At 46.3% G+C, this 27,709-nt stretch overlaps 1 protein-coding gene across 2 annotated transcripts in view; it reads left to right on the top strand.

Moving 5' to 3' along the window:
* Positions 1-27,709, top strand: part of RCSD1 (RCSD domain containing 1) — a 36,126-nt gene that overhangs the window by 5,578 nt on the left and 2,839 nt on the right. The window contains exons 2-6 of one of the 2 annotated variants that reach the window (XM_069869441.1): positions 19,619-19,726; positions 22,243-22,332; positions 23,680-23,751; positions 25,061-25,264; positions 26,963-27,626. In XM_069869441.1, the coding sequence (XP_069725542.1) occupies positions 19,619-19,726; positions 22,243-22,332; positions 23,680-23,751; positions 25,061-25,264; positions 26,963-27,601 (1,113 nt within the window). In that variant the 3' untranslated portion in view covers positions 27,602-27,626. Of the gene's footprint in view, positions 1-19,618; positions 19,727-22,242; positions 22,333-23,679; positions 23,752-23,822; positions 25,265-26,962; positions 27,627-27,709 lie in introns of those variants that run through there. The other variant, XM_069869450.1, reaches the window with a different exon arrangement.

Raw genomic sequence — 27,709 nt, 5'->3', positions numbered from 1 at the left:
GATGTGTGACCTTTTCCTTTTGATCTTCAGGATCAAATTTAAGAAGAGCTCAAAACCCACACAACAGGCAGCAACGTATTTTTCACATACAAGTGTCCTTATGCAAATAAACCTGTTTACCTGTCATAATGAGATGCCCACAGTGTTTTTGTCAGTGTGGATGACTAGTGGCCAATGTACAAAGGATATTGATTTACCGCTGCCAGCTTCAATAAAGCCACTGTTCATCGCAGGCTTAAATGCATACTCTGAGCATGATTGGACCACAGCACAAATTGTGCCTTTTACATGTTGGTAGCTATGTCATGGAGTGCTGTTTTCCTGAGTATCTTAAAGTACTTCCAAAATATAATACCTTTCTCCCATGTTCTAGCTCTGAACTGAGCAATATGCTGCTTCCTAAGGACAGAAATATAGTGCTTATATAGATCACAGCTTTTCAAGCACAGAGAATTAACACATGCAGTTCGGAAAGCCTCAGTATCTAAAGGATGCAGACCAACAACTTCTTGTTCAGAGAAGGGCACAAAAATGCAAGGGAGAGGAAAAGCTGACTCAGAAGAATGGAGTTAAACAAGTCAGTGTGGCTATGGTGTAAGACAGAGGACAGTAGTCTAAAACTTTTAACACAAAGGAAACAGAATTAGTGCATTGGAAAAGCACTACACCTGGGAATAATGGGTTCCAATTAAAGGAAAGATGTATGTCTCACTGAATAGCGGGAAGGAGTTCTAGCAGCAAAGTCTAGCAGGATTTGGAATAGTGTAGGTAGTGGAAGCCTCTTTCCTGTGAGAGATTAAAAAATGGACTGGACAGACCATCAGAAAGATAACAGCAAGAGTGATCACCTATAGCATTCAAGTAATAGCATTGATGGGGCCACCAGAAGGGCAGGAACACACTGTTACTGCAGTCCTTCCACATTTGGAACCACTAGCACAAGCCAATGGCTGTTCAGCATCAGACCCCAAAAGCATTTATGATTCGTTCCTGCTACAACAGATTATTCAAGCCCTGCAAACTTCTGCTTCTGAGAAAGTTAGGTCCAAATAAACTGGCATCATATCTTCTAGTCTTCTAGAACTGTTCTTTTATTGCCTGTGTAAAACACAAAACCGATTTTCCTTTTATTCTTTCTTCCTGTTTTAAGAATCGGTATCTTTATCCTTTGAAACTGAGTACTGTGACAGAAAGCATGGGTTATTCAAGTCAATTGTCTTGAAATACCTTTCTGCTGAGCACCATGTTCCCCTGATGTAAGGTCAGATTAAACAAGTCCTCTTTATTCCTCCCTTCCCTTTTCATATACACATGCTTGAGCTTGTGTGCCTGGTTTTCTAGGAATTTGAATCCTTTCAACCTAGCATGTGTCTAACTTGTGAAATGTGCACAATAAAATTTCATATCCTGCTTAGTCTTTACGAAATGCACAGAGTTGTCAACACTGTCCCTCCATGAAAATCCAGTGTTTTCATTCCCAGTTTCAAGGTATTAATCCCCAGCTAGTGACAGAGGGACTGTCCATGCAAACAAGCACAGGCATGAACACTGGTCCTCTTGGCAAGCAAGTGTCTGTAAAGAGGACAGAGTGGAAGAAAAGGGATGGATTGATGAATACACTGGAGTGTGAAGTGACAGGAGATATAAAGGTAACAAGTCAGACAGGCTACCCATGCAGAAACAGTCTTAGCACCTTCTCTTTCATCTCCCAGCTCAACGCAAAGTTGTATTTTCAAGTTGTATCAGGAGTGCAGATCTCACATAATATCAAGTCCTGCTCTTCACAGCTCAAGAAGCTTTTGCCCATAGCTACCCAGGGATTTCTTCTTGGATACTCTCCTCCTAATTCTTTGTATGCACTGAGCCCGGGACTCACCTTCCTTGACTCTGCCCTCACACCCCAGTCTCCTGCCTCTGGTGCTGGCATCTCATACTACTCCAGTTCTGACCTCAAGCACCTGATGGGTGGGTGACCCACCAGCACCGTGATCCCAGGGCTTTACTCTAGAGTGTGATGCTAAAGGTCCAGTCTTACAGGCTCCATCCCCTGCAGCAGTTTCATGCTCTTATCCAGCAAACTGAAGCCTTCGCCATCTAGAGGAGCTCTTTGAGCCTTTGTAGCAAGAACCTGTTTAGTCTGTAGATTCTCAAATGCAAAAGCTGGAAGCCTTTTCTTTTTGTAGCTTGTGGGAAAGGAAGGCTGTTAAGTAATGAACTATCATACTTTATTTCTTCTGCCTCTGCTCTGCAGCCCAAAAATTGTTAGGTCATTCTATCGTAAATTGAATAGGATTCTTCTTCTCAACACCTTTCATTTTAAGGTCTATGAACTCAGTGACATGCTGGCCAGAGCGTCCTAGTGCTGATTTACTCACTGAGCAAGTGGTGTGCAGGCACTGAGCTCACACTTCCTGAACACCTGGTTCCAGAGGCCCAGCTTTAACGTGGAGAAACTGTGCCTGAGGTTCGAGGAATTTGGTCCCCCTTCTTGCCACGGAAAGAACATGTAAATGAGTTTTAGTCAGCCACCAGGAAAAAGAAATAGAGCACTGAAGTAGGTAGGTTGTTTGAAAGCTCTTGCAAATGTTGGGATTCTCCTTTACAGGGTTGTTGGGAGATTTTTATAAGCAGATTACCTTAGAAAAAGAGACAATTGTCTTTCTCAGATCACAATAAAAAATCCATGTTAAAGGCCACGCTGCAGCTCAAGAATTGCTTGTGTGCATTTTCCTTAGGGTACATAGTAGGGTTATTTACCTGTGGAAAACACTAAGTTTCTAATGCAATGCTTCAGCTGATCTAGACTGGGCTGAGAATTCAGAAAAGCATTTTCAAACATTACAGCAAATCACAGCTGCCTGGCTCCATTTGCCCAGTGTTGGAGCTGGTTTTCAGGAGTCCTGCAAACCAGAGGCTCTGTATGGAGTCAAAGGGAGGGCAGCTGCTGAGAAAGTAGCTTTGCAGACTCGGATCCTCAGTGGTGCTGGGGCCACTGAGCCCTTCAGGGTCCAGCTAAAAAGACATGTCTGTGGACATAGCTTAGCACTCACACCTCAAGCTGGCTGCTAGCTGAGTGCTTACTATCACTTTCCTCCACTCCATATCTGTCTATCTTTCTAGACTAAATTCCTGGCTCAGATAAATATGAACCTCAATCTCTGACCTGCCTGTATCCAGTGTAGACCTAATTTAATAGCAATGTGTTACAAAGATAGCACAGTCTTAACTGATGAGTCCTGGAAGCTGCAGCAGTTGGGAGCTCTGTTTTGGCTCATTTACGCTTCTGATTTTCTGTTCTCAGCATGATAAATTAAGAGGAATTGAATCCTTGGGCTGCTGGAATGGTTGGACTCGATGATCCGGTGGGTCTCTTCCAACCTGGTTATTCTATGATTGTATGATTCTATGACTGTCTCTAGTGTTCAGTTAAATGAGGAGGTATCACAGGCTACTTAAAGCATTTAACTGAAGTATTTTCAATTGCCCCTGCTTCTCACATTCTCTGTACCCCTTCTTTGACAGTTCAGTGACTTCAGTTTCTAATTTGACCTTCTGAATAGCTTCTAATTACATAATTAACACAGATTGCACGTGCACCTGCTTAAAGTTCATCCTTTTTAACCACTGTCAGTCCAAGACCCATCCCTTTGTTGTCCCACTGAAAGCATCTTGCGTCTGAGCCTCCTCCTGTTGAAGCCCATCTTATTTCCGACCTCTGCGTTTTTCACCCCACATGAGGCAAGCAAGTGGGAAGCCAGACTGAAGAGCAGTCCAAAAGGTGGTTCAGCTGGCTGAGTCCTTTTGTACTCCAGGGGCTGTTCCATTCATTCTGCCATTTCCTTCATAGCAGATGCTCAAGCACCTCTGTGTGTGTAGGTGAGAGCAGGGTGCAGCTCCACCATGTATCTACAGCTACAGGGCTATGCAAGTTGCTTAAAGCAGCACTATGTGTTGGGTGTTTCAAATAATTATTTTCTACAAGGCGCGTTTTAACCATCAGAAAGCTGCTCATCTCAGAGGCCTTGTGTCAGATAATGACCATGGTTTATGCATTTTATTCCCCACTCTCAAACAGTATGCACATGTGCCCAACCTTCCTGGTTGTCTGTCTCCCCTGTGCCTTTGTTGAGGAGATGGCTCACTTGAGGTGGAGTGCATATGCCCCACAGATTGCATTTACTTGTCTTCTCCCTGCGGGCAGCATGGGAGGTTTTGCTCGTTGTTTCTCCATCAGCTCACCCCTCATCCTTCTAGAGCAGCGAGAGTTCCCCAGAACAAGGCCTGGAAGTACACACAGAGAGGCACCAATTAATTTGGAGAATGTTGACAAGCTGTGTACAGTTCCCAGGCCATTAAGAAAAACAGACGTCTGAAAGGGAAACATTGGGAAGCTGAGAAGGATCCTGGGGAAAAACCTGGCCAGGAATAGAGCTCAGGACAAGCTGCAAACAGCGCATTAGGTAAGCAGCTACATCTCACAGTCGTCATCACTGCTTTTCTTCAGTACTATCATCTCGCCCCTCCACCCGTGGAGGCGTTTGCTTGTAGTGTGAGTATCTCAAGGACACATCCCAGATACTGGTTGTACAAGCTGCTAAAGACACATGGGAAGCAATACACTCCAGTGCAGCCAGACAGCCGTCTTGGTAACAGCTGTTGTCAGCTGCAGATTAGGACATCAGCATCACTCTACTGGGGTAGAGACCTGCCCTTGGCTCCAAAGGAGCTATTCCACATCTGGAGTGTCTGTGAATTCCTAAAACAACAGAACCTCAGCAACTTACCTATTCAAAGGATAATTTATGAGAAACAACCCCTTTCTTTCTCCCACATACCCTTCACACAATTATCTGTATTTTAGACATCTGCAGTAACTCATTCAGTTCTGGGCCCCTCGCTACAAGAAGGATGTTGAGGCTCTGGAGCGAGTCCAGAGAAGAGCAACGAAGCTGGTGAAGGCGCTGGAGAACAGGCCTTATGAGGAGCAGCTGAGGAAACTAGGGTTGTTTAGCCTGGAGAAGAGGAGGCTGAGGGGAGACCTTATTGTTCTCTATAACTACTTGAAAGGAGGTTGTAGAGAGGAGGGAGCTGGCCTCTTCTCCCAAGCAACAGGGGACAGGACAAGAGGGAATGGCCTCAAGCTGCGCCAGGGAAGGTTCAGACTAGATATCAGGAAAAAATGACAGAAAGGGTCATTGGGCACTGGAAGAGGCTGCCCAGGGAGGTGGTTGAGTCACCTTCTCTGGAAGCATTTAAAAGACAAGTAGTTGAGGTGCTCAGGGACATGGGTTAGTAGCAGATTGGAGTGGTTGGATGCGATGATCCAAGAGGTCTTTTCCAACCTGGTGATTCTATGATTCATTCTATGATTCATGTCTGTTTGTGTCAACCAGGTTTTCAGGCAGTATTTGTTGCTAGAGGGCTCCCATCAGATGGAGAGAAGGAGTTAATGACAGGACTATATATCCTGATTAACACAATAGAAAGGCAGAGAGGTCTTCCTGAACTAAGCTAAAAGATCTTAGGTGCTTAGCTGATGAAGATTAAGTTTGGAGAAACAAAAAATGGTGCTGTTTGAAAGAGAGTGGAGATCTTCCATTATTTCAGAAAGTGGTGCAGTGGCTCTCAGATGATACTGAAATCCCGCTGCCCACCAGCCTCCTTCATTGTGATTTTTGCAAGAGGAGCAGAGGGCTGTATTTGACAGGACATTTCAGAGTAAGGCACCTTGTTTTCAGCACCCCAATCCAAATTTTCCTAATCTTTAGTAATAGGACCACTCATTGTATCTGCTGCAGGATTCTAGCTCACTGGCAGCACTCGTGTTTTAAAGACATCAAGTATTTTCCCAAAACCACTTAGAGTTATTGTAAACTTGATGGAAAAAGGCTGCAAACGTGTCACAGCAAGGGAAGAGGCCTGTAACATCAACATTGTTCTTTGAAGGCCAAATGCTTGTTATAAGCAAAAAATTGAGAAGTAGTTTTTTGAAACTGTTTGTTCCAGATAAATACAGCCAGTATTTTTAAAACAGGAATATTAACTCAAAGGAAATAGCAGGATACTGAGTTCCCAGGACTTTGTAAAAGGAGGATACACATTAGTCTTGTCTTCTAATGTAGTCAAACTTAGTAAGTTTGCAGAGAGCTTTGTTGAACTAGTTTGTATCTCAGTTAAGGTTACTGATGGCTCAGCTCCAGTTCTTGCAGTGAACAGGGTACCACCAGGTAGTAGCTAGATGGTTTGCAATACATTACCACCTATGGTAGCCAGATAATAAACCATCAACTTTTGAACTGTGCTGTATTCTTTTTTTTCCTTGAAGCTCTAGAATCTGAAATATCTCAGCCTCCTTGAAAAATGTTTTGCCCTTATCAAGGCAGAGTAAGTCTTGAGTGGAGACACTGGCACACCCCAAAGACTCAAAAGAGAGAAGCCTGTGTCATATGTCTGTGCTTAAAATCCAGCACAGATGAGTTTTTGAAGTTGCGCTGTTTCAGGTGGCAGGAAAAACCCTCTTGCAAGGAGCTACTCCAGAGAAAAGCTGCTGTACTGCTCATATCGGCACAGCCTCTGTGTCTTTCATTGTTTCTCCTCTTGTGTGGCTGGCTGTGACTGCATCCAGCCACATATCAACTTTATCCACAAGCCTTTTCCTGCTGCCTGAAATTATTTCCATGTTGGCTGCTTGGCCTTTCTGCAAGCAGCTGTGTCGGACTTGTAATGAGGCAATTGCATACTCATGGCCCTTTTACAGGAAAGGCCGAGGCCATTTCTCTTTGAATTGATTGGAGACTTATCTGTTTTCCCTGCTTTCTCAGCCAAGCCAGCTGCCATTTCCATAGGCAACTGGCTTGGCTGGCAAGGTAGACTTTTACCTCCCCACCAAGCCCTCCTACCTTTTCTTCTTCACTGTTTGCAGGCAAATGTTGTCATGTATCTTAAAAACTTGGTGATTTTGATGATCACGATCTTTTCTTATGGTACATGACAGACTTGTCTCCCTGTAGCTTCAGGTCCCACCGATACTTGACACGTCCTTTTATTTCACCTTCCTGTTTCTCATCCCAGTCTCCTATCTTCTCATTGCAATAGGAGTCACCTTGCCTTTCAAGTACCTTTAGTGCCTTTTCTCTTGAATATTCTGTCTTCTGGCATGAAATCTCATTCCAGTTCTTCTAATTTTACCTCTTTCAACATCTTTGAGCTTCTCCTTCCTCTTACATTGTTGACTTAGTGGCCTAGGGAAGCTGTTGTCTGACTCTGCTTGCTGATCCCTCACAGGTTACAGACAATTGTTAGGGTACAGCCCTTCAGCTGCAGGCAGGAAGGCTAAACTGAACAAATGGGATGCATGTAATTGAGATGTGAAATATGTTGTGTCACTAGTAAAGCGCCTTTAAGACACACTTAAACTCATGATGGATATTACAAAAATTTTAAAAAATCTTTAAAAGTCTGACTGAAATCCCATTAAAAATAGTTCATTGAGAGGGAGTCAGTCCTTAATGGGTGCTGGACTTCCTTAGGACTTTCTTAGGAAGAGTTTTGTGGCAACAGGTCATTTCAGTTAATAGATGGCCAAAGTACCCCGTCCCACAAAATCCAGAAGGCTACTTCTCACAGATGTGGAGGTGAAATGCACAAAACCTGGTCAGGGTCCATGTTCATGCAGAGGTGTGACGGGGCTAATGATCCCTTTGGTGTGAGCACAGCGCCAAAGGCAGGCGTCCAGTTTGATGACACCATGAGAAGTCATGAGGCACTGTGACCGCAGGTCTCAGATCCCTTACTACAGATTTCCTTTCGCTGCTCTGCATTGTAGCATAACCATCCTCAGATGTGTGTTGTGGAGAACTAGTGGGCCTCGGAGAACCAGCGGTCAAGGTGGAACTTGCGAAACCCCAGACTAAAATTCTCATGAATTTTTAGTAGTTGAGGTCAAGTTATTGTCCTAAATCAACTACAGGACTTAATTTAGAACAGAAATACTCTAATCCATGTCTTCAGCCTTACAACCATTGCCCGACTTGGCTGGTTTCTTCACTTCACAAGGCATCTGTCTGCTTGACATCAAAATTCAACCAGTGCTTGGGATGCTGATCCTGTGCAAGCCTGGGATCACCCCACCTGACCTATCCATGGGTTGTCTGCTGCCCAGATCAATCTGGCATTAGCGATCAGACATTTCCCTTGCCACATTCCCCCTGCTTCACATCCTCATTTCTCCTCTCCACTCCTTTCCCCAGGAGAATACTCCGATCACTGTGAACATAAGCAAAAAGCATCAGGCTTCTCACAAAAAGCGCTTCTCACAGGAAATGGAAATGAAGACATTCATGTGCTGCTGGAGGTTTCTGCAATCACCTGGTCAAGGACTCCCAAAACATTACACATACACACAAAATAATTTATTTACATTTTAAAAAGCCTGCCACCTCCTTCCCTGAGCAACAAGTCACGGCCAAACAGCCAAATAGATGCCTTATGCTGCCCAGGCAACAGCAGAGCCAAGAGCTGCTTCTGTCTCCGTAGGGGACAGGCTGAGGTTACACACACGCTGCCCGGCAGACACCAGGTGCTGCATTTTGCTGCCTCTTTTGGTAATGATGGCACTTGATCAAACCATTCTTGGCAGCCTTTGATAGACGTGATAAGACACTTGCTTAGGAAGCAAACAGATCGGGCCCCATTCTGTTCTCAGGGGTTGTGGGCTTCAAACCCTTTGGCCTGTCCACCAAGAGGTGTTTTTTAATCCGGTGCTTAGGGCAGGGCTAGGGTGAGCGCTTGCCAGCCTGCCTGTTAAAGCTCCACCAATATATAGCGAAGAATTTGAGGTACTCTGGGAAGAGGGGAGCACACACACCTGAGCGCTCTCATTACAAATAAAACCCTGGCTTCCCTCAGGGCTGATTCTGCGGCGTATACAGCAGTGGCCACATATGCATTAAAACACATGAGGCCATACGTTGACCTGTCAGCAGAGGCTCTGAACCGTGAAGGTTTGAAATAATGCTACTGCAATGAATTGGCCTGTGCAGTGTTGGGTATGCGTAGGCACTAGGCAATTGCCAGATACTGTCACTACTAAAAGGGAGACTGAAGATCTCGCTTGTATACCTTTCACACTGATATTTGCTGGTTTCGCTGATCTCACCAGGCCGTGCTTAGCAAGCACAAGCTGGGCACTCCTGAGAGCTACATACCATGGCACAAAGGAAAGAACAACTTGCCATAAATCCAGCCTCAAGACTAGTATGAGGTGGCTGGCATACCCTTACCGTATAAGGGCCTTCCCAGACTGCACTGTTGATGTTAGAACATGTTACTAATGAGCTCTACAGCAGCAAACAGGAGGCTGCTTTCTCCACTTTGGGCCCAGGAGGCTGTGAGGACAGCAGCAGTCCAAGGTAATGAGGTTAAACTGAGAATTCATGCAATTACTCTGATGAGAAGGGGTGTCTTTGGGAAGTTGTGGAGAAAGCTGGTGTTAGTATTGACTGACCGTCATGAAAAACGAAGCTATGCAAGATGGGCATCACACACACTTTGCTAGCAGAAATGCATCAACAGCAAAGGGAGGAACTGAGAGAGGCAGCCACAGCATCGCTGGGGGGGATGGAGACACACCTGCACTTGGGGTGCTCTTGAACCACACTGCCCAACTCCAGTCACTGCCCAGTGTCCCTTTTGCCCAGTAGGATTAGTGTGTTTTTTCATTCATGATAGCCATTTGCCTTGATGTTCATGAGCTCTAGGCAGTCCCAAGGTTACTTGGAGGGTAGTACCAGAGAAGGACCCTGAGCAAGCTTCTGATCCAAACAGGCAGCAAAGCTTTCTTGAGAAAAGCCTCACTGCAAACGCTGTACTAACTACCAGGCTCTTTTACACATAGGCATGGATAGCTCAAACCACTGAAAGAAGGAAAAACAGCAGGACTTTCCCCACTGCATTTAGTAGGCAAGGAAGGGAGTACATGAACCATTTCTTTACAGTATTGTGAACAACTTCAACACCATGCCCCTTCCTTTGAAAAGCATCTGCCCCTTTACTAGTTTCTGGCTACAAGATATCTCACACTGCCACCCAATTTCCAAATCTTGCTTTGGCGAGCCTTATAATTTGGGACATCTGACTCTCTGTAGTTCTGAAACTACTGCACTGCATTTGAGAGCTGCTTGCTGTCTTCCGGATGAAAGCTGCTTATCACTGCTGAGCCAAAATAACCTTATATTACTTTTTGGGCAGTGCTTGACCCCAAGGGACAAGATGGCAGCAGCTGACAAGGGAACTGTCAGAAGGGAAAATATCAAGATTAGGCTACTGCAAATCTTGAGAAAAACATTGTCCTGAAGGAAACACTTCCCAAGCACTGGGAAATATTGCATATCTTTACATGTTTAATGTAAAGTAGGATTTTCCTGACCTTTCTCCAGTAAACAAGCATGGAAACCTCCTGTGAAGTCCACATTCTTCATACTGTTCTGCCCTGTGTTATAGTCAGAGCTACTTCCTCTTCATCACCCTTGTTATAGCTACGTGATAGCCTTGCAGTTTTGTTCAGACTCACACTCATCCTGTGTTCTCTCAATCCATGCATTGACCTGGGTACCACTTCTCAGGAGGGACGTTGTACTTCTCAGAGTTGTTCTTGTGGCTAACCTGTTCACAGACTTAAAGAAACAGGTTGGCAGTGATTTACACGCAGGCAAGAAGCTTGCTCTCCACTGAAATTGTTACCAAAAGAAAAAAGTTTTAAGAGGAGACGTGATATCTGCATTCTGGCAACATGCATTTCAGTAGTTCTAGTCAAATCTTTGTTAGGGCTGCTGCTGTTTTCATTAAAACTAGAACTGAAGAAAGCTCGAGATCACTAGGCTGTAACAACACTGACTGCCTTGAAGGTAGCATGTGTAATCAGGAATCTTTACTTCTTCTGCCTGTCTCCAAAACTTCCATGTACAATATTTTTTAGACCCTTTTTCTCATTTCTCAATTAGTGAGCCTGTTTTTTGCCTGAAGAAAATGAGAATCTCCAGCTATGTAGAGATACATGCAGAAGAGATGTGTGCCTGACTCAGAGGAATCTTAAGTCCATCTCCAGAGGCTGGGAGCTCAGACTTTTCCTAAACTTAATCTGAAGTCCCATTGCATTCAAAGAGCATTCAGAAATCTGGAGCCCAAGCTCCGGTATTCACCATATATTGCCATAGGCTGCAGATTGCTCACCCTGGAGCTGCAAGGTTGAAGACTGGATGTGTTTTGTGACATCAACCAGATGCTGAGTCCACTCTGCACTGGCTGAGGTTTGGCCCTAACGTAGAAAAAGCTTTATCTTGGAACTGCAAAGGTTCTACACGTTTGTTCATGCTGTCACGTGAGACAGACGCAGGCTTGCCACTAGTTTCTTTTGTTGCAAGTCAAACTAGAAACCTGTTTGCACAACCTTCAGAATGCCAGCCCTGGCCAACAACAGCCAAGGCTTTTGCAGAGTGTGTTGGGATTATTGTTATACACCTCAATCTACCCTTATACTCTTTCACTGCTGGGTTGTATGTCCTCATATCAGCCCTGGAATTCTCTTTGAATCTTTCAAAGGGAAATCTTACTTTCTTTGCTCAGCTTCTGTTGCATTTCACTCCTGCATCCTGGCAGTAGGGGAACCACAGCAGTTTGAGGCCAGTTATTCCTCTTTGCCCAACCATCTGAGGGTAGCTTGGTGGAAAACAATGAGGTCTCTCTGCACTCTGCCATTCTCAAAGCTCACAAAATTTTTATGTGGGATGTGAACTGGAGCTGTTTAGCTTCTGGTAAAGGTTGATCAAAGAAAACACAAAAGAGAGAGAAGGGGGAAAGTATTATTTCTTTTCCACCATTTTGGATACATCTGAAAGATCTGCAATGTATTCTGGCTTTGTCCCATCCTGTAATATTACTGTGATAAAGCTCTGATATGCAAAGTTCACAGAGCTAACCTCGCCCCACTAGAAGTAGGTGCAGCAGTGGCTCACACAGTAGCATTTGCTCTAGTGGAGCACAGCACAGTAATTATCACTCCTGCTCTATAATAAATGGTAGGAAATGCAGGTATGAGCACTCCCACGGTGCTACAGGCTATGCTGACACAATGATGGGCAAGACTGACTATAAGGTTTCACAAAGCCACAGCTGCAGCCACGTCTAGCTGGGTCTTCTGCCAATAATTAGAATTTACCACAACCAGGCAAGGAGCAACTTCATTGCCAGATAAGAGCCCAAGTGTATAAATAAACCACATAAATCCCTCCTGAAACAGAGAGCTGGAAGGTCTCCAGGGAGAATGATTTGTGAAGAAGGGTAAAGAGAGAGATGAGAAGAAAGATGCTTCACTGGGACAGAGAAGGGTCAGTGAAGCAAGAAGAGGTTTGTTTATTCAGGGCTTATATCTTGGGATGTATTGCCTCTTGAGCCAGGGGCCCAGCATGCTGCTGAGCTCCAGTCGGAACAAGCATCTTGACATTTCCTTCTAGGGATATGAAAAATGGGCCAAGTCAAGTGTGATCCCACCCATTTCCTGGGCAAGCTGTGCTCAGCCCACATTGATGCTTTTGTGAATTGCAGGGAGAAGGAGCAGGTTCAGATTGTGGGTAGCAGCCACTCCTCATTTTGCTGCCCAGTTCTTCACGCTGTGAATCAGTTCTTTTCCCACCCTCTTGCCTTTCAGTTTGCTCCTTTGGGGGAGTTCGTGCTTTAAACCTATCCTGCTAACTTATCTCTCCCTTCCCAGTCTGAACAATGTTCCCCTTTCAATATGATCCTGATATCACTGGTGCACTCACATGGGCACAGATAAATGATGCAGTTCAGGTTATGTTGGCAGGAGGGTGCAAACCAGGATTCAACTTCATGGGAGGCACAAAAGGATGGCTTTGAATGAAACTACAAACTGCATGCTAGGGAGCTTTTTTCATTGGTAACTTGGGTCCAATCCTAACTAAAGACTATTCTTGACTTTTTTTTAGTTCATTTTAATAGTAGTTCCTTTTGAGCTGCCCTTCTAGTCTTACCTGCACTTACGAACGTGACACCCAAAATGACTGGTGCCTGTAAGAAGAGGTTGAAATAGAAAACTCAGTTACATATTTCCTGCCATTGAACAAGACAAGAAGAGGGGCAGATTTGCCCCGGTGAACCTGAACTTGTCCATTCTACATTATTCTCTGCTTAAGGCTAAGACTCGCAACCAGGAATCCATTCCAGGTTTCTTTAGATTATCTTCCTTGAACACATAGTAAAACTAGAGCTTGAAAACAACAGTGTCCTCTCAGGGCACTTACCTTTAGAACAGGTAATCCATGGATACTGCTAACTGAAGGGAAGATTTTCTCACTTCACTTCTTGGAGATAGATTGCTATTATGTTTTGCATTGTTATTGAATAGTATCGTGGCCTTTAAAAAGGCAGGACTTGTCTGACAGACAGGTGTGTTAGGCTGGTAATGAGATGCATTCATGATGCATTCTCCAGAGCTTAAGTTCATGTCCTCTCCAGATAGACAGGAGCTGTACCTTCAGTCACGTACCGTGTGAATATTCAGTGGCCTTCTGCCTCCAGCTGGCCTCAGCAGTTGAATAAAAGTTGGGGTAGGGAGCAGGGATTAACTCTTGCTGTGGAAATGGTCACGCTGAATCAGTGGGGCAGTATTGGAGGAGACAGCACTGTCATCACCTCTCCCTTTATTGGTCTGCAAGTGAGCAAGACATCTCCAGTTCATCAAATGCAATCTCTGCAGGGGAGAGGCTGCAGCACCTCACCACAGGGGTAGGAGACCTGAAAGGAGGCATGTTTCCTGCTACAGCTTTACGTGTCATTCCCAAAACATGACTTCCTGTGTCAGAAATGGGTACTTGAGGATTTTGAGAATAGTTCTTTTCAGACGAGCTGATTGCAAATGAGTCCAGTTACACTGAAAAACAGGCACCTCTATCAGATTAAGGCTGTATTGCTCCCTGCACAAGCTGAGAGAGTTACCCCAGTGCATGTGGTATAAGCTTTCCCATGCAGACAAGGCGTATGACCAGCTGGCTCCTCAAATCATTCAGCTACCTTACTGAAAAACGAGAAGGGTAGGTGTCGTGTCTGGGAAGGCTTTGTGCTGGAAGCATGTCCTTTGCTTTTTGAGAGTTCAGCCAGGCAGGGAAGAAGGGGTCTGCAAGAGGCTCCATTCCCTCCAGAAATCCAGTGCCTTGGGGAGGGTTTATGCTTTAATTTCAAAGGAAACTACAGCACTGCTTCCCGGCATTTCTTGCTGTCCTCCAGATAGTGTGATGATGTTTTATTTTGACTTTAACAGTTTCCTTCACACAGATGCATTTCCCATCCCTTCCTTAGCTGAGCAGGTCCTACAGCTGTAGAACTTTGCCTCTGCCATGCAGTGAGGAAAACACGCTCCCCAGCCACACGTGTGGCTGCTGCTGTTTGAAGCAGGGCTTACTGGAGAAACCTGACACAGTATTTGGGGGGGTTTTGTGGATGCTTGATGGAAACTTCTACAGATCACTTGGCTGCTGGTAACATGCTCCCCGTGATGGTGTGCAGGTGCTCCCCGAGTTAACAGCCTGCACTCAGCTCTGTCTCAGGGAGGAGACAACAGGCTGCAGGATGAAATATCAGTGCCACAAGCCAGAACAGCCTTTACCAGGAGGCATGCAAAAATATGATTTTTTCTGTCATACTAGCCCTCTGAACAGGAGGACACATAAGAATGCAATTTCCTCAGGTTCTGGCCAGAGTGGTTGAAGAGAAGTCCTCCCCACTGCGCTGCAGGCTACCCCTGCCACCCCTTCTTCCTCTCCTGCTATGGCAGTGCAGGCGCTTGCTCGGCTGGGCTGTGAACTCAATTGCTGAAATGATCTGGGTTAAAAATAACCTTGTAAAGAGTTAAGGGATGTATTTTTAGCCCAGATCATTTCAGTGATCTAGTTTACAGCACAGCCCCACAAACTCACAAAAGTGCAAGGGAGGAGGGGAGAAGGAAAGGAAAGGTCAAGGGAGCACGAGCTGTTGAAACATTAGCAGTCTTTCTGCCAAAACCAGGACCTTATGAAACTGCACCCCAAAAGCACCTACCCTCTCTTGTTTTCATCTAGCATACTGACAACTGCCTTCTCGTGGCGTGATGTTGAGAGCTGGGTACTGAGGATCAATATTTCTGGATCCTGTTTCTGTAATCAAGACGCTATCCATGAACCTTGGATGTCTCATTGTGTCTGCCTCTGACACACTGTGTGTGTCATTATTTTTGCCATATTTGCTTTTGCCGAGGTAGCTTTTATGTGCAACAACAAAAAAACCCAGGGGAGTCACTGGGGAGCTTTGCAGAGCTTGAGTGAGTGCAGGGTATGGGAAGGTGGCTGGCACAGTGGACTGGTGTGAGAAAGGGCTGCAGGGAATCATTCCTGCAAAGCTCTTTAGAAGCGAAGGAGGGATGTGGAGGTCAGGGACTGGCCTCAAAACCGTGTCTAGATGCAGCTGCATGAGAATGGTGGTGGAAAGTGCACAGGAACAATACCGAAAGATACATAACTGTCAGTGATTTCATAGCGACTGGATACTCCAGTCTTGCCAGGTGCTGTAGAGGGCTTGCATATCAGATAGAAGGTGCTCTGTTTGGCCAAAATATCCTACTTGCAAAAGCAGACAAGTCAGAGGATTCATAGGGGAGGGAAGGGGAGCAAAATCTGTAGTTCAAACCCATGACCTTTAAGAAAAGCTCTTCGTGAGTACCCATATGCTATACACAGAGAAACACTTCAGTCTCTGGACCTCTTTTCTGCGGGCCTCTAACATGCACTTTCTTTCATCTGGCACCCACAGTGGGTCCATGGGCTCTAGCAGGACAATGCAAATGTCATTGAGCCATTGAAACTGCTGTACTGAGGGCCCCCCTCTATGAGATGTTATTACTCCCACATTGGGCACCCTTACCAGCACTCACATCTTTTGGCACATTGAATCACCAGTGAAGTGTGACTGTGCTAGCCAGAGCCAACTGTGCCATAGCATCCAGGCATTTCTGCTCAGAGAGCTTTCCAGCTGCCTTGAAGAGATACAGTTGGGATGGCACCTGGCATTTTCCTGGGAGACGATTGGTGTTTCTGCCAGGCAGCTTGTGAGAGAAGAAGGGATCTGTGCTAAAACCAGTGCCCATTCCTTCAAGCAATCTGCAGAATCAGGGATCAGTGGGCAGTTTCGCTCGTACAACACAGGCAAGGACTGTAGAACATAAGGAAGGAGAGGCTTTGGTGGGAAGTTTGAGTTGCTGTGATTGTACCTAACCCACAAATAAAGACAGAATTTTCTTCTCCAGTGCTGCCAAAGGGGTCAGGTTCAGTTTAAAAGCAGATGAAGAAACACGGAGTTGAAAACAATTTTCAAATTTACTCAATTTTATGTACTTATTTGGAAGAGGAAAGTGAAACGCCTTACAGAGAACTTGCTAGTTGCACTTCGTCTTTTGCAGGCAGTGCCATGTTTGCATTGATGGTATAATTCAATTACTGTTTTACTGCTCTGACATTTTGCAGAATACCTACACACTTATTATTGTGGAACAGTAAAAGACCTCGCAGTAGCAGTCACCAAATTACTGGTGGAGTAAGCCTTTTACCTTAGCTCACTGGCTTTGGCCCATGCAGACTGACCCTGCTGCTCTTTGGAAAATTAAAAGAATCAGCAGTTGGCGGAAAAGAGTGCAGAATTCACTGAGTCTGACTAATTTCACCTTTTTTTTTTTTTTTTTTTGGCCAGAAAAGGAGCAGAGCTGCTCCTCATCATCATTTAGAAAAGTAATGGGCTATGTCACCAAGATGGGAAAAATTTACCAGGAATGGGAGAGGTTGCATGGGGCAGGAGAGAGCTAGCACTGAACTCTGCAGTGAGAGGAGCAGACACTGTCTTAGTAGTGGAAGAGGCTGAAGGTTGGTACACGCTCTGGGGTGAGAGTGAGAAAGTGAGGCTTCCCACCTTCCTTCCAGTGGGGGGGAAACTTCCAGTGCAGGCCCCAGAAGTCAGGGGGATGGCATTCTCCTTGCAGTGCAAGGAAGGGAACTTTATGCATGCGAGTGCCCTGGTATGGCACAATCCCTTCACTAGAAGACACAGAGCCTAGCACACCAGTTGGGGAAAAAAAGAAACTGTAGAAAAAGCTGCATACAGGATGACAGTGTCGTTGCCAGAAAGGATCTGAGAAAGGACTTTTCCTGTTGCAAAATGTGTGGCGTAATCAGAGAGTCTGCAGCTGGCAATTTCAGGAGGACACAGCCCATGGGCTACTTGTGCTAATCTTAGAATGGCATGTTCACTGCTTCCTGCACCCTGGTCGGCGAGCTTCACGCCGGCGAGAGCCGCGTTGCAATCAATGCCTGCTACCAGCAAAACAAGAAAAGGGTGGAATCATTCCAGCCTCACAGCTTTGATGAGATCCAGAGAAAGAGAGCTGTGTTTTCTGACTGTAGCTCAAAAAAAAAAAAGGGAAAGGAAAAAACACAACAACCCCAAAACAAGAGGTCAAAGAGGCGAAGAGGAAGTGCAATGTCTTTTCTGGGTAAAGGCGAAGGGCTGTGAAAGAAGCTTTTGGAGAAAAAGGGAGTACGAGGAAAGCAACTCTTCCACCACAAACACTGGAGACATGCACCTCCTCAGCTTCAAATGAGTCCTTAGTTCAGGTGTCCATTCTGCCATGCCCAGTTGTCTTGAGAGCTGATACGCTGAGCCAAGCCTCACAAACCATCCTGCCTTCCCCAGGTTGGTTCTTTGCTCCCTCCTCTTTCCAGCCTACTCTCCTTTCACAACAGGGAGCCAGCCTGCCACTAGGAAATGTTCTCCCTCCCCTCTTAGTCCAGCCATCATTTTTCATTTGCAGCAGGTTGCCCTGCTGATCTGCTTACCTCATTGTTTCCTCTGTTCCCCTTATCTGCCACTTCCCCTGCTCACAATTAGTCTAATGAAGGCTGAAAAGATGGGGGGAAGGTGCTAGGACTTCACTGAGAGAAGACAGCTTGATACGGGTTTTGTGCCTTGATGCCAGAAAGCTGCTCCAACATGCAGGGAAAGTTTAGTGGGGCAGATGTAGTCAGGATCCTGGAAACAAGGAATGGCAGATATCAGCTGGGGCTTGTGGGCCTGGGAGAAGGAAGAGATCATTTATTGGGAGCATTTATTTACAGATCTCTGAGAAAGGGGAAGGCTCTATTCCACTATGCAAACGGGCATTAGCCATGCTGCTCTTGACCAGGTATTTCAGACTACAGAATGTTCCAAGCTGCAGATGATGAGATCATCCTTAATGTAAATTCCTCAATTTGCTTTTAATTAAGAAACTGGGAGTCTAAATAAATTCCTTCTTTAATATGATTTCATGCTCCCACAGCTGTTTCTCCAGCCCCTGTAGCATGGTGACCCAAAGGAAATGGTCCATACATGGGCCGGATGGGTGTTTTGAGGGCTTTTCGCTTCCAGAAATGCTGAAGGATTGCTTGCGTTAATGAGAAAGCAGGTCCTTCCCAGGCAAAACAGCATAAAGGGAGAAGGAAGGACTCTGCTGGAGCCTTTGGAGAAATATAAATATATTCCTGTAGCAACAGCCTTTGGGGAAACCTTCTGATTGAGAAGCAGAAGGGTATTGAGACAGAGGGGGAAGAAGCGTGGTGCTGGTCACATGCTCATGGTGGTGGTACAGGGACCAGAGATATGATGTTCCTCACTGATGGTTCAGAGCTTGGTTTGTTGTTTTGAGGTCCCTGCCTCTAACAAAACAAGTATTGTTTGTTAGTTGTTCACAGTTCCTATGGTTTGGTTTTCCCTGGCATCAGATACTAGAAACAAAGAACAAAGGATTCCTTTCATCACCTTTGATTTCTAGGTTTTTTACTCATATTTCATGCTATGCACATAGAAAAGAAAACAAGGTAAATGTGGGATGACACCAGGGCTGTGCACTGTGGGAAAAGCTGCACCATCCAGTCTCCAACAAGCCTATTGCTTCTCAGCCTGTTGTTGGCCCAGGGGAGGTGAATCTTCTCTTAGCCCTGGTATTTCCTCCCTCCCCCAAAGCTGCCTGAGCATTTCATTGCTAAAAACGCAGTACAGCACAGGGACATCCCCAAGCATATGCTGGCTTGCTGTGAAGACAAGGGAGTGGCTTCTTGCAGCAGAACCACTGGAAAAGGAAGGGTACCGGTGACCAGGGCAGTAAAAAAGGGATGGAAGGGCTGAGAAGGTGTATGGGAGCATCCTTTACTGACCTGCTCCATCTGCTCACTGCAAGGAAAAGATGGAGAACATACTTTTGGCTTTAAATACTTTGTTTGCTCCCAGTGAAAAATGCTGAGTTTGGGCCATTCGGCTAGAGCTGAAAGGATCTGTGTGAATTACTGTTTTTCTGGGATATTTGAAAATGCTGCTAGGTCCCGTCTTCCCAAACCTCTTGCTCTCAGACTGAATGATTGATGCCAGATGTGAGAAACTCTGCTTTAAGTCGTTGCTTACTTTTGAACTTTATAACACATACACAGGCTTCTCTCTAGTCTGCTTGCATTTCCCAGACTTTGCTCATAAATGGTTGTTCTCAATTTGTCAGAACAGACCAGCAGAGACCAACTCAGAGGTGGACAAGTCGGCATCACCCTCTGTGGCTCAGCTAGCAGGAAAATTCAAAGAGCAAGCAGCCAATATCACTGGAAAAGAGGTAAGGAGCTCTGCAGCCGATAACTGGGCAAGAAATGAGGCACTCGCAGCTGCCTCTAGAAGTTCGAGCATCAGTGATCTGAGCATGAATCCACATTGATTTTGAATTTTTGCAAAGGATTTGTGCCCTAGTGCAATGCAACCTATGACAGTGTCTTCCATGCATTACTGACTTGTGGACAAGTATTTTGGTAGAGCTGTACATCAGGATACTGTAACTGCAACACTGCAAAACCAGGTAGTGTGAGCGTGTATCTCTAACAGCAGCAGACAGCAATGCATGTACTATTTGGGCTGGCTTTTGTGGGCAGAGGGCAACAATGACTATTGAAATAGCTAATATTGAGCCATGGGAAAAGAAAGCAAACAACGCATTACGCAGTGTAGAAGCCAGTGGCAGGTCATCAGCACCTTGTTCACAAAAGGAGAAAGTTTCATTCAGGTACGGTCTTATATACAGGTCTGAGAAAGCAAGCTGTCTCTTCACTTGTCCTCATTACCTCTTCCCAATGACATCACATATTCTCTGCCTATCTCTATCATGCTGAAACTCTATTTTATTGAAAGCCCACTATCTCAAGCACTGCCTCACAAGCTCTCTTTCGCTAGATAAGCAACACACTAGAGTACCTCTCTTAGGAAGAAAGGGAAGTCAGAGTATTTATGGATGGATGTTGACATTTTAGGAGAGCCCCCCCATATCATTGTGTGCTTTTTTAGAAACATAAATGTTTACTGGTGGCTGTCTTCAGTCAGTGGGTGCCCCTTTAAAGCCGAACTGCTTCCTTCCGCTGCTTGGCTAATTTCAGCATGTCTCAGGCTGGGCCTAAGGAGATCCTCCCTGTCACTCCTCCTGTCTTTGCCTGGATGCCGTGGTGACCTTTGTCCTGCAGGGCTGGCATGCCACCATCTATCAGCAGTTAGCACTCCCATAGCTGAGTCCCAGGATGGGAATAGCCAGTCTCTTCCCAAGCACTTTTTTTCCTTTTAGTCACCAGCTAGCAGTCACTCCATCCATCCCATTACAGTAATTTCCTCTTTCTAAGGTATGGGATTTAATTGCACTAAAAGTCCCTCATCCTTAAGCAGGCAGTACGTTCCCAGACCTCCCTTGTGTTATCTGCAGACCTCTGACTCTCCCAAACCAAGGCCTTGTGGAGGGGCCTCACAGTGGGGGGAAACTCATTTTCTCCAGAGACAGAGGAGGACAAAGTTTCCTCTCTGTTCTCTCCAAGCCATCTGTCACTTCCCCACCGGCTTTCTCAGACTGGCTTCAGATTAATGTCTGAGTGGATGGTTTTTAACCCTTGCTTGACCCATGCCAGCAAAGGAGGACCTATCAACCAGGAAACCTCTGATACATTCACAGCACGGCATTGCATGGCTGCAAAACGGTGAGGTTTCAGTAAGACATGATATTATTGATTCCTAGCATGATACAAGAGGAAGGGCAGGGCTGCCCTTGGCTGCTTAGAGACACAGCATTGCCATAGCTGGGTGCAGCAGCACCAGAAGTTAAGTGACATCAAGTCTAAAGGTCCTCCCAGACAGCTAACTCTACAGGGGGCAAAGATGCCATAATCCAACTTTTCACATGCTTGCCTGTTAGACAGTAACAAAATCATCCAAATATTGTATTGTGGATTTTATCCAAGATCCACAATATTATCCAAGTATTTTGTCTGTTAACACACAAAACAGTGTGTTCACAGCTTGGCAGGAGACTACAAACCTGGCATACAAATAGAGACAGCTTCTCCTTGAGACTAGAGCAATAGTTCTGAAGGAATGACTCGTAGGTATCATACTGTGTCCCTTCCTTCCCAGTGAGTACTCTGTACTTCTGAGAGCCTGTGGACATTTAGAAGGAACTGGTGCCTCCACCATTAAGTTGCCTTGTTTCCTTCTTCCCTGGAGAATCTGTTTCTTGGCCAAATTAAAAGTTGCAGCTGAGGCCTTGTCTCTGTGAGATGCTCTTCTTCATTAGAGAGAAAAGAATGGGGCTATCAGGGATGTTGAAAAAGTTAGAATTCCCCTTTTTGCCCCTAAAATATATCAGGTGCAAAAAAGAAAAATCACAAACCAGGTAGACGTCTGAGACTCATTAAAAGGAAATCCTGACAAAAAGACAGGAAAGAGAACAATAACAAACTCTTCCATTCTGAGGGGGTTTCCATCAGGATGCTTTGAAGATGAAGCTTCTGGGAAGGCTTCTCCACCCCGCAAAAGCTTAGAAGAGCATCCTTTGCGTAAAGCCTGAATTCTCATGGTTCATGCTGTGGAAGAGATACAGACTATTTTTCCAACACCAGGACTGGGCTGGAGATGCTGCAAGCACACCTAGCATACTGGCCACATGCCCATGCGCTAATACCTTTTTCTTTCTTCCCTTCGGCAAGCTGAGAGCTGCCATCCAAGCAGGTCACTTTCAGAGCATGCCCTTGGTGCTTCAATTTTATGTCTTTTGTTAGCAAATTGATTTCCCTGCCTGCTGAGTTGGTTGTTTTCTTCTCCTAGGTACCACCACATAAGCCAACTCGGAGGAAACCACCATGCTCCCTTCCATTGTATTCCCACAAAACTGAAACAAGTGACAATGATGAGCAAGTGAGTATCAATTTAATAGGGGGACAAGGTCTCTCCTCCCTGCAGCCTCTTCTCTCCTGAGACATGAACTTGGAGGCAGCAGAGAGGTCACGCTGTGCAGCCAAAGACATAAATCATGCAGCACTGAACCTTCCCCTTCTTAGACACACGTACTGACTGAGGTCAGCTCCATGCTGTTTCCCACACCTGTAGCATGGACACATACCCCATTTCTACTGCTTGTGTTTTTACCTTTACGGCACTGACAGATACACCAAATTACCACCTTCCAAGGATTTTAAAGTAGGAACTCCTGGCATTTATTAGATTTGAACAGCGCTTAGCACAGGGAGCATCCAAGGTCTTTGTTGCCTTCAGACGGACTCTAGAGGTTTGAGTATAATGGTGTAATAGTTCTGCTCTTGAGATTTTTTGTTCTTCAGAAAAATGAAATAATTAATCCAGAGTGAAGAGGGGATTTTGTCAGCAACACCCACAGAATATTGTGTTGAGGTGTCTTCCATACAGCACCCTTGAAGGAGCAGGTCCCCATACACTGGCTGCTTCTCACTAAAGTTTATGCTGAGGCTTTTGCCAGTCACTTCTGTCTTTCTGTATTTCAGGATATGAGGTTTACTCACCAAATTTCATAGTGATCTGTTCTTAACAAGGGGGCGGTTCTTTGCCCTTCTTTTCTGACAGCTGCAGGCTATTGCTGCCTCCATGCCAAAGAAGCACAAGCTTTAAAATCTTAGATTCTTTCCTTTTCCTTTGGACCTAAAAAAGGCAATGTGCCCCTTCTCAAAGCAATGCTCTCCCTTTCTCAAGCTGTTTTCAGCCTTTTATACCTCTCTTTTCCTGGCCGCTAATGCCTTTCCTGCACATGCTCATTGGATACCATTTAACTCTTAATCAAGTCATGGCAGAAAGTCTTCCTGTCACAACAAGTTCACAATGTTTACCAGCATTAAGGCTTGTGCACTTTAAGAGTCAGAATATTAATCTGTCTGATCCTGAAATAATATGAGGGAAAACTGTCATAGGTTAGATACCTTTGTGAAAGCCACGTAGCAATACAGCCGTTATGCATCATAGAACTCAGATACTTCAGCCAGAAAGCAGACAGTCACCTTTTCTCCCAAAGGAAGGATTCATGTAAGTAGAGCCCTGGGATGGCCAGGTAAGAAAATGGGTGCAGGGTTGGGAAAGAACAAAGCAAATTTTGTGTCAAGATCCTATATGAGGTTTCATTTGCTCCCCTAGTAACATTTTTTGCTTATCTCTTCCAAGTTTTCTGCCTTCATTATATCTCTTCTTTTCCACCTACTCTATTGTGACTTTTTTGCGTGACTTCATTTTGTTTTGCAGAAGCAGTCTCCAAATGCTTGCCCCATTCCCAAGGTCAAGGTGAAAAGCTCCCCCATGATTGAAAAGCTGCAGGTAGGTCCTGGAAAAGCCTGCACTGCTGCCCCAGTGAATTAAAACTGATTGGCATTTGTCATGACTTGCAGAGTAGCCACAGGGGAAGAGGACCCAGGACAAAAGGGTGACAGCTAGGTAAGCAGGGCTGTGGCCTCACCGATGAGGGCCCAGTCCCACAACATGCAGACAAGGAAGGCAGAGCAGGTCTGGTGATGGTAACCAACATCAGAAGCAGTCCAGCAATTCTCAGGCACGTCCATAGGCAGGTCAGTGCCTGGGTCAGGATCATTTGGATCTGTGGGGTACACAGCTGTGCACAGGCATGGCAGCAGCACAGCTCGGGTAGAGAGCAGGGACAGGAGCTTCAGTTTAAATGCAGCTCACAAAAGAAAGTGAGGGAAACCCTGGCTGAGGCTTCCTCCACCTCTTCCTTCACAGCAGTCTAAATCACACTTGTCACCTGCACCCTACTGGGGAGCTGGACTTGAGCAGAGGCAGCTAAAATCCTGGCAGTGGGAAGTGCAGCCTGTGCTCTGGCACATCCCTGTGCCTGCCTAGAAGCTCTGTGCTTTCCTTGCCTCAATTCCTCCAGTTACACACAAACACGCTGGTGCTTCTTGCCCGTATTTTATCTCTCTCTGGCACCTGATTCATGCCGCTGAGGGCAGCTCAGCACTCGACAGCCTGTAGACATAGTGCCCTGCTGCTGCCAGCTGGCTCCCCTGGCAGCACGTGCAGCTCCAGAGCACAGTGCCTCCTGGCCACCCTGACACAACGTACGCCTATTCATAGCACTGTCCCTCTCAATGCACCCAAGGACATTTGCCTACAAGTGCTTCTTAGTGACAGGCGAGCAGGGAGTGTTTTGCCCCTGTTCATCATGAACTTGCTTCTTCCCATGGTCCTCTCGCTCATCACAACTGTGCAGAAGATTCAGAAGGCCTGCAGACCAGGCTTGAAAATGCAAGATCTGTTTGGGTTTACATCTCAAAGTGGTTGCTGGTTGCAGACTTTCTCCCAGCTCAGCCACTGATGACTATGCTGTCTTGGCTGGGTCACTGGAAAATCCCCAAAGGCCTCAGGATGACAAAAAGACACGTCCTATGATCCAGCTGCTGGGGAAGGGCAAATGTCCAGTCATAACTTCTCTGCTTGGACTTGTTTGTTGACGGTGTCGCCAGGAGAGACCCATAACCAGAAGGTATGTGGGCTGTGACAGCTGAGATGTGACAGCAACCATGGCAAGAGCAAGGGTTCCTCCATGTGGTTTTCGCATGTAGTACACACTGGTGTCTTGCACACCCGTGATGCAGATTTTACTTTGCAGGCCAATCTGGTTTTCGCTCCAGCTGCGCTGCTGCCAGGAGCATCTCCCAAAAGCCCTGGTTTGAAAGCCCTGGTTTCTCCGTTCAGCACCCCTCCCTCAACACCCAGCAGCCCAGGGATTCAGTCCCAGCCCAGCGAAGTGAATGAGACGCCAGTCAGCTTTGACCAACCACCAGAAGGCACTCAGCTGCAATTCTATAACAAGGTAGGGTGTGTGCAAGGAATACTCCATCACACAGGCTTGCTCATCACTTAGGGATGAAGAGGAAAAGCAGGTCCTCCGTCCTACTGTAACAGTGTGCATTTGTAGCCATGGGAAGAGATTCATAGAATCACCAGGTTGGAAGAGACCCACCGGATCATCGAGTCCAACCATTCCTATCAAATACTAAACCATGCCCCTTAGCACCTCGTCCACCCGTGCCTTAAACACCTCCAGGGTAGGTGAATCAACCACCTCCCTGGGCAGCCTCTTCCAGTGCCCAATGACCCTTTCTGTGAAAAATTTTTTCCTAATGTCCAGCCTAAACCTCCCCTGGTGGAGCTTGAGGCCATTCCCTCTTGTCCTGTCCCCTGTCATTTGGGAGAAGAGGCCAGCACCCTCCTCTCTACAACCTCCTTTCAGGTAGTTGTAGAGAGCAATAGGGTCTCCCCTCAGCCTCCTCTTCTCCAGGCTAAACAACCCCAGCTCTCTCAGCCGCTCCTCGTAAGACTTGTTCTCCAGCCCCCTCACCAGCTTTGTTGCTCTTCTCTGGACTCACTCCAGAGCCTCAACATCCTTCTTGTGGTGAGGGGCCCAGAACTGAACACAGGATTCGAGGAGCGGTCTCACCAGTGCCGAGTACAGAGGGAGAATAACCTCCCTGGACCTGCTGGTCACACCGTTTCTGATACAAGCCAAGATGCCATTGGCCTTCTTGGCCACCTGGGCACACTGCTGGCTCATGTTCAGTCGGCTGTCAACCAACACTCCCAGGTCCCTCTCCTCCAGGCAGCTTTCTAGACAGACTTCTCCCAGTCTGTAGCACTGCACAGGGTTGTTGTGCCCCAAGTGCAGGACCCGGCATTTGGCCTTGTTAAACCTCACGCCACTGGACTCTGCCCAGTGGTCCAGCCTGTTCAGATCCCTTTGCAGAGTGGAGAGATTGAGAGAGATTGAGGCACTGGGATTGAAACAGGCCTTCAGTGGAACTCTCTGCACACCTGCAAATGGATCTTCATGATCCAGCAGCTCCAGAAGCCTTCTTGGCCAAGTGATAAAGAGAATGGGTGAAGTGGCAGGACTCAGTCACTTCAGTTCAGCGATAACAGGGTGGTGGGTAACTGGGCAAGGAGCACCATGAGGAGGTGGTGCCATGTACCAGCGACTGTCAAAGCCAGATTGGGTGCAGTTTAGGGAGCCATGCAGAGCACAGCGGTTTGGCACGTGTCTGCAGAGTGCACAGCTCTTAAACAGGGAGCTGTAACCTGCATTCATGATACTCGGTGTGAGTGCAGACTCCTTCCTCAACCACTAGGCTGCCAACAATAGAAAAGGCCAAGACGTCCAAAGGTAGCAGTATCTCCATAATTAATGCAGTGTCCTTGGATTAGGGTCTAACTTGTACAAGAAGCTGCATTTTAAATTGAGACAATGACCGTCAGCACCATCTTTCCGGAAGGAAAGGAAGCACATATCAGGGATCTGCTTGTCCTCTTAAGTAGACATTCATGGGTAGGAGCCCTCATCTCCCTGCCTTTCAGTAGCAGAGCAGGAAAAGTGAGGTCACCAGTGCAGTTTCCCATGGTATATTCCTCTGTTGTGCTTTCATGCTTTCCATTGTGGGTCTTTTCCAACCTAGTGATTCTGTGATTCTGTGTGCTCTCTTTGACTGCCTCAATGTCTGCTTTTCCTGCCTCCAAGGTGCGAACACGGGGATCAATAAAGCGCAGGCCTCCCTCCAGGAAGTTCCGAAGATCTCTGTCTGAATATGGAGATGGGGATGATTTAGGGGTCAACATCACCTCTCCAGAAAATGGTGCCAAGGAAGATGGGGATGAGGTGTTTGGGCCCACAGGCAAGACAGAAGAATCAGAAACAAAAGGGAGCAAAGAACAAAAGAAACAGATGGGATCTGATGAGAAACCTCCATCAAGGAGAGGATCCTGCAGATCAGAAGATGAAGAGAAGGGGGGAAAACAGGCAGAGGAAATGAGTCCCTGCAAGAATAATGCAGGGGATACAAAGAATGAGGAGGAGGAGGTGTGCCATGGTGCCCCACAGGAGGAGAACTCTCCCCAGCCTCCCTCTGGAGACAAGGAGGAGAAGGTGTGCCAGGGTACCCAGGAAGAAGAGCAGCAAAGAGCTGCCTGTGAACAGGAAAAGGGGGACAAGGAGAAGGAAGAAGCTGAAACTGAACCTGAAGTGAAGGAGACCAACGAGAACACAGATGCGCGGGGAACGTCAGACGCTGAAGAAGCACCGCTGGCACCTGAACCACTGCAGGATGCTGTGGGATTAGAGACTGTCAGTGAGTCTTCAACATCAGCCGCACAGGACTAGGGCACAGCGTAACTGTGACACACAGGTAAGGCTAGTAAGCATGATGATGGCTCCTGAAATACGAGAGGGTTTTATTTACTAATGAAAATGGCAACTGTGACACACCAA

This window comes from Phaenicophaeus curvirostris, chromosome 1 (genome assembly GCF_032191515.1).
Source record: "Phaenicophaeus curvirostris isolate KB17595 chromosome 1, BPBGC_Pcur_1.0, whole genome shotgun sequence".
NCBI lineage: Eukaryota > Metazoa > Chordata > Aves > Cuculiformes > Cuculidae > Phaenicophaeus > Phaenicophaeus curvirostris.
Note: the sequence above shows the minus strand (reverse complement) of the source record. Positions and strands in the feature narration are given on the sequence as shown.